A 5857-nucleotide genomic window follows, 5' to 3' on the forward strand; every position below is an offset into this window, starting at 1 on the left:
ACTGTCCAGCTTAAACCTAAAGTTCAATCATGGCTGAATAATGTCACTCATGCTGTCAGAACTGAGTGCAGGAGGGCTGAACACCGGTGGAAGAATGATAGGTTGCAAATTTCTCTAAACATCTTAAAAGACAGTTTGCATAAATATAAAAAAAGTCATTTTTGTTTTTCTATGGATTACCCCGCATTCGAGATCCTCCAGCTGGAGCAGGGGGAACACTCTCTTGAGGACCACACAGACGATTTTCTGTCCCTGGCCCACCTCACGCACTACCCGGACAACTGCCTCTAGAATTATACCGCCTCCGCCTCCATCCCGTCTTGCCTACTGTAATGGACTTTATGTAGGCATTAGTCAGGCCTCCCTCACCAGACTGCATATGGTTCAGAATGCTGCAGCTCGTTTGCTAACGGAAACACGAAAGCGGGAACATATTACTCTCATTTTGGCCTCTCTTCATTGGCTTCCTGTCTGTTTTAGAATTGATTTTAAGATTTTAATCTTAGTTTTTAAAACATTGAATGGTCTGGCACCGACATACCTCTCAGACTTAATACAGCCATATGCTCTGTCGAGGGGACTTAGGTCCGCTGACCATTCATTGTTAGTTGTCCCTCGTGTAAGGCTGAAGAGCTGGGGTGACCGTGCGTTTGCAGTGGCGGTCCCTAGACTTTGGAATAATTTGCCTTTACATGTTAGAAAGGCCCAAACACTTACTGTTTTTAAGTCTAGCTTAAAAACCTACTTTTATAGTATGGCGTTTAACACTGTGTGAGAACTGCTATTTTATTTTATTTTATTTTACATTATTCTATAATATTTCATAATATTTGTAACTTTGTTATTCTATTTGTCATATTGCCTTATTCATGCTTGAACAGCACTTTGGTAAAACACATGTTGTTTCTAAAAAAGTGCTTTATAAATAAACTTTGATTTTGACTAAGGTACCAGCCATTCTCTTGAAAATTCTGGAGCACCTCTGTTTCCCAGAAGGAAGGTCCTTGCTCCTGTAGTGTTCTCTCATTGTACCATGGATTTGCTATAAAAGAGAGAAGGCAGTCAGTACACATTGTCAGTTTGCAGTGTTTATATGCAACACAGACATTCAATTAATTAAAATTAGGGGAATTATTACAAATTTAAGTAAAGTACAGAAAATGATTTACATGAGAACAGTGATGTCCAAAGTATTAAGAAATTTGAGGGTGACATTTTGATTTGAAGGTTAGTTAATAACTAAACCCAGCCCTGACTGACTACACTGCATAACATTAAAAGAAGCCCACCAGAACACAGATCTGCCAATATTGCCTGCATTTGTGTAGCACATTTTTACTGCATATCTTTACTGTATTCTTCAGTGTATCTTTACAGCTTACACATGGGCTGGAACGATTGAGATTAGTTTTTTAAATAATTATTGTTAGGCTATTATTATCATTAAAATGTACCATGTATTAGATGTGGATAGCAATAATAAACAAACAAAAATACTTAAAATAAACTATGACCATATAAAAATAGTTCTAGTCAAATTATATTTCTTGTAGCCCAGTGGAAATATGTTTTCACTGGGCAAGTAGATGGCACTGTGCCCTTTTGGCCTATCCCCTGGTTGAGAGATCCGTTCTATGGTCTGGTTAGATGGATAAAAAAAGAAACAAATATAGTTTTGTGCCCTGTCACATTTACATTTCATCAGGTTCAAATCTAATAGTTCAAAATTTACGCTTGGTTTGTTTGTAACACATTAAGCACAAATTATGACATGAACCCCCTCGCTTGATTGTGCACTATTTTGGATAGGCTATTGCTTGAAAATGTCTTGTCGTTATAGGTATAGCTGTATGAAATATCATAAACTTAAGAATGTTCCTTACCACATGCTGCTATGCATGCCATCCATCTCTATCTAATCTGTATGGTGTATATGACCCAGCACCCAAAATACACCCAAAACACTCCAAAGCAGCGTCCATGATGGATGAAAAAGCACACAGGAAACTAAAACCTTGAAAAAATTATGCACGACCCTGCCAAACCACAAAGATGCCGATTCGCAGGGGACTAATATTACCAGAGGACCTTGGTGTTCTGCGAAATATCGTAGGTCGTTTGCTGAGGGATTTTTACTTTACATTACAGACATGGCCGATTCACACAGGATTAAGATCACAGATAACGTCCACAATTATTACAAATGACTAGTGGTCACCAGGTAATACTAATCCTGTGTGAATATGGCTAATGATGGTCTGAACTACAGATGAAGGTTAAAGAAACTTTGCTTGCAGAAGTTAACGTCTTATGAAAAAAATCCACACTTTCAAAAACCTCACCTGCCTCAGGCCCCTCACTCTCATCTAGAGATGTACAGTGCTGTTGTGGTGGGGTTGCAAAAACTGCTTCATGCAGCTGCTCAGGTGTACTGTTTTTGATTTTACACTATATGTCCTCTCACAACTCTTAAAACCCAGGTAAAAAACAAATACACTTAAGTTGTAGGGGTGCGCGGGGGGCACAGCCTAATGCAGGGTTAAATGTAACACAGACATTTTGCACATGGTTGAGCATGTTGTGCTTCCAGCCTTTTTCTCTTGTTGCCAGAAGTTGGTCTCCCGTGATTTTTGTGGAAAGTTTTGATGAGATTTCATGGAGATACTGGACAAAAAGTGTTTTGGTAGCATGTAAGTAAATTTCTTAATTTTACGTTTTTTTTTTTCTAATTTCTGAGTTGGGTGTGTAAATCTCCAAATCCAACCATATTACCGTAATCACTGTCTTGTTGGCTTATGAACACATGGGAGACTAGCCTTAAGGCACACAGCCTTAAGAGAGAGATCATGTTTTAATTAAGTTGTTACCTTTTTATTTATTTTCTAATGTTTGTGTACATTAAAAGTACTATTCCCGCAGTGAGAACGATCGTGACGTAAATGAAGATAAATGTTAGGCGTATGCATTTATTGCACCAATCAGATTTAAGATTAAATGGAGAGTCAGCGAGAGCCTCATTTGATTGACTACAAGAAGATGGTGGACACCCCCTCCCCCTCGCACTTGCAAAACTTAGTGAGCGAGAAAATCGTGCTAAAAGTGCACAGCTAAAAAAAAGACGGAACAGTACATATCGGATTATTTCGGGAAATTTTTGCCCTATATATATATATATATATATACATATATCATGGCATCAAGATAAAGTCACATAAGTCAATAATATATTACCAGTTTTACAAAAGAGGACATCCCCCAAGGGAGGTTTTTGGGGATTTTATTTAAGTTTTGCTCACGTTTGGGTACAAATTTGTACTCAAAATATGGTTAAGTAGGTACAGACACACACAAAGAATCAGTTTTCTTTGAATTACATTTATTTCTCGGATTGGCTTCCAGCAAACTAGCACACTGTACATATATCACATAAAACAACCTTCAATAAAGATACCTTGAGTAAATCAGCTGACCTATTGCACAAACGCTCTTCATCTGTTTCTGAAGTGAGATTTTCTCTTCTAGTGGTGACGACAGAGGTTTGAATTAGGGAAGAAGTGTGAGAAGCGAACATTTCAGTGCTAACTAAATCTATAATTAAACCTTCATCATAATACAGTTTATACGGCCTTGTCTTGCTAAATATACAAGTGAAGCGAATCTGTCTAAAGACAACCTGAAAGAGAACTGAAGAAGTGTAAATAATGGAGTCACACATTCATCTGACAGACCAAGCGGCGGAGCTTACAGGATCCTGCAGGGAAAGATCACACGGCTCTTCATTCTGTCATCCTGACTGGCTGATCAGGATTTTGAGCGAGAAATCAGAGCTGTGATTGGTCAGAGCCTTCGGCAGAATAACGGAGGCATTTGGGGCGTTTTAGAGCCGCAGCATCTTTGAATATCTATGATATGTTCTCTTGACATATCACAACAATTTTTCATCCCAATCATTTTTGATGTGAAAACAAATACGACGCAAATCAAACATAATTGAAAATGTTATTTTTTTCACAATTGGAGGTAGTCAGTACTTGAATATAATATGTATCAAAATCTACATGATGACACACACACACTGTTATATGTGAATCTAGGAGTGTGTATTCGCGCATACACATTCACAATATAATAAACCATCTGTCTTTAAGGCTCAGCAAGACTAAAGGGAAGTTCTTTCTAGTACTCTCCTGTATTATAAAGCAAGCAATACAGATGTGTGTATTCAAATATCTACTGTACGTGAGGGTTCATTTACAACCTATGAGCGGTTTTCTTACTAAACAGACAAACATGCAACAGTGAGATACATGAGACGGGATACGTGATATGACTCTGCATGAACGATATATTCCATACAGTATAAGACGCTACAGAGCCAAGACGTCTAGGAATGAATGTTCTGGAACTCTACGAAGATGGCGAGGGCTGGATGGCTGCATGCACACAACTGGAATATCTGGAGAAAGCGGGACAAAATGAGAATCTGCAGAGCACACTGATGAACACAGTAGCTTCTTAGCTCATTATATGCGTATGTGCTGGCTTACATTAAACGATTAACTGGCTGCAGTCTCCTGTTGCATGATATAGATTTGTGAAGCATCATCCACCATGCCGCCACAGTGAACATCGCTCCTGAAACACAGAGGCAGTGAGCGTAAGTGTACTCTACACAATCAAGTGCACATAAACGCAAGCTAATGAAAACTTCAAAGCTGAAATTAAAATTCTCTGTTTAGACTTGAACGGACAAATTGCAATCGAGTTTTGTCTAAAGTCAGTCAATACATATCGTCACAATATATAGCGAGTTTACTTACCTGTTATCATTAATATCTGTACTATTTCCTGAAAAGCATAAAGCAAGAGAATAAAATGTTACTACTGTTACAAGCAAACACATATGCTGCATTCTTGGTTTTTTTTTAGCGTAAGAGTGGGTAAGGTAAATGTGCAAGGCACCCAGTGTCATCCACTTCCAGTTATTTTAGCTATACACAAAAACAGTCTGCTATACGCTACTTTATATTTGCAAACTGGTATTTGTTATCATATTATTTATTTGTAGCGCAAATAGTACTACACTTTTTGTTCAAGTTATTTACCAAAAGTAGCTACTGAACAGGAAGTCTTGCACGTTCACTGAAAATAGCTTTCTGCCTTGAAAAATAAGGTGGTTAAGAAAAGCTGGTTCTGGGCTTGAAATAATGGCTCCGCACCAGGGGCCTCATTTATAAAATGTTGCGTATAAACCGTCCTAAATTAGTTCTAAGATCATTTCTCAAAAGTGCGTAAGTGCGATTCAGAGAAAACGAACGTACGCACAAAAACACGTGCGTACGCCTCTCTTCCAGATGTGACGTTTATAAATCACAAATGATCTTGAAATTGTGCGCAGCTGACTGGTGTCAGATCTCCGCCTTGTAAACGCCCCCTAATTAACATCATTAGCATATAAAAGGGCACACGCCAATACCCGAATTTCTATGCTTCAGAATGACGGACACAAATGAGGTCCTGCTGGCGGAGGTAGAGGTTTGTGCGGGACGCTTTTTATTTAATAATGTGTAATTATTCTGTGGACAAACAATGTGTGTGTGGTTATATTTTTTCTATTGACTAATATCAAAATTACTACTTCTAGAAACAACAGAAATAATGATAATAATAATAGTAGTAGTAATTATAAAACCATTAGGTTTCCGAAACTAAGAATAAACTACGAATTCAAGTAAAATTTTCAGTCATCTTATAAAAAGTGAGCCATCCTACTTTTAAAATCACTTGCTATGACAACTAATAAAAAGTTTAGTATCACGAAATTCTTGCAAAACTCTAAAAAACATTATTGAAAGAA

The 5857-nt window shown here is 37.8% G+C and overlaps 1 protein-coding gene across 1 annotated transcript in view; it reads right to left on the minus strand.

Moving 5' to 3' along the window:
* Positions 1 to 3976: 3976 nt before the first annotated feature.
* Positions 3977 to 5857, minus strand: part of LOC107753414 (kinesin heavy chain-like) — a 31258-nt gene continuing 29377 nt past the window's right edge. The window contains exons 27-29 of the mRNA XM_016569548.1: positions 4821 to 4848; positions 4548 to 4635; positions 3977 to 4456 (exon numbers count right to left, since the gene is read on the minus strand). Coding sequence (XP_016425034.1) covers positions 4557 to 4635; positions 4821 to 4848 — 107 coding nt within the window. The 3' untranslated portion in view covers positions 3977 to 4456; positions 4548 to 4556. The remainder of the gene's footprint in view (positions 4457 to 4547; positions 4636 to 4820; positions 4849 to 5857) is intronic.

Source organism: Sinocyclocheilus rhinocerous, unplaced genomic scaffold, assembly GCF_001515625.1.
Source record: "Sinocyclocheilus rhinocerous isolate Xijiao unplaced genomic scaffold, SAMN03320098_v1.1 scaffold5187, whole genome shotgun sequence".
Lineage (NCBI taxonomy): Eukaryota > Metazoa > Chordata > Actinopteri > Cypriniformes > Cyprinidae > Sinocyclocheilus > Sinocyclocheilus rhinocerous.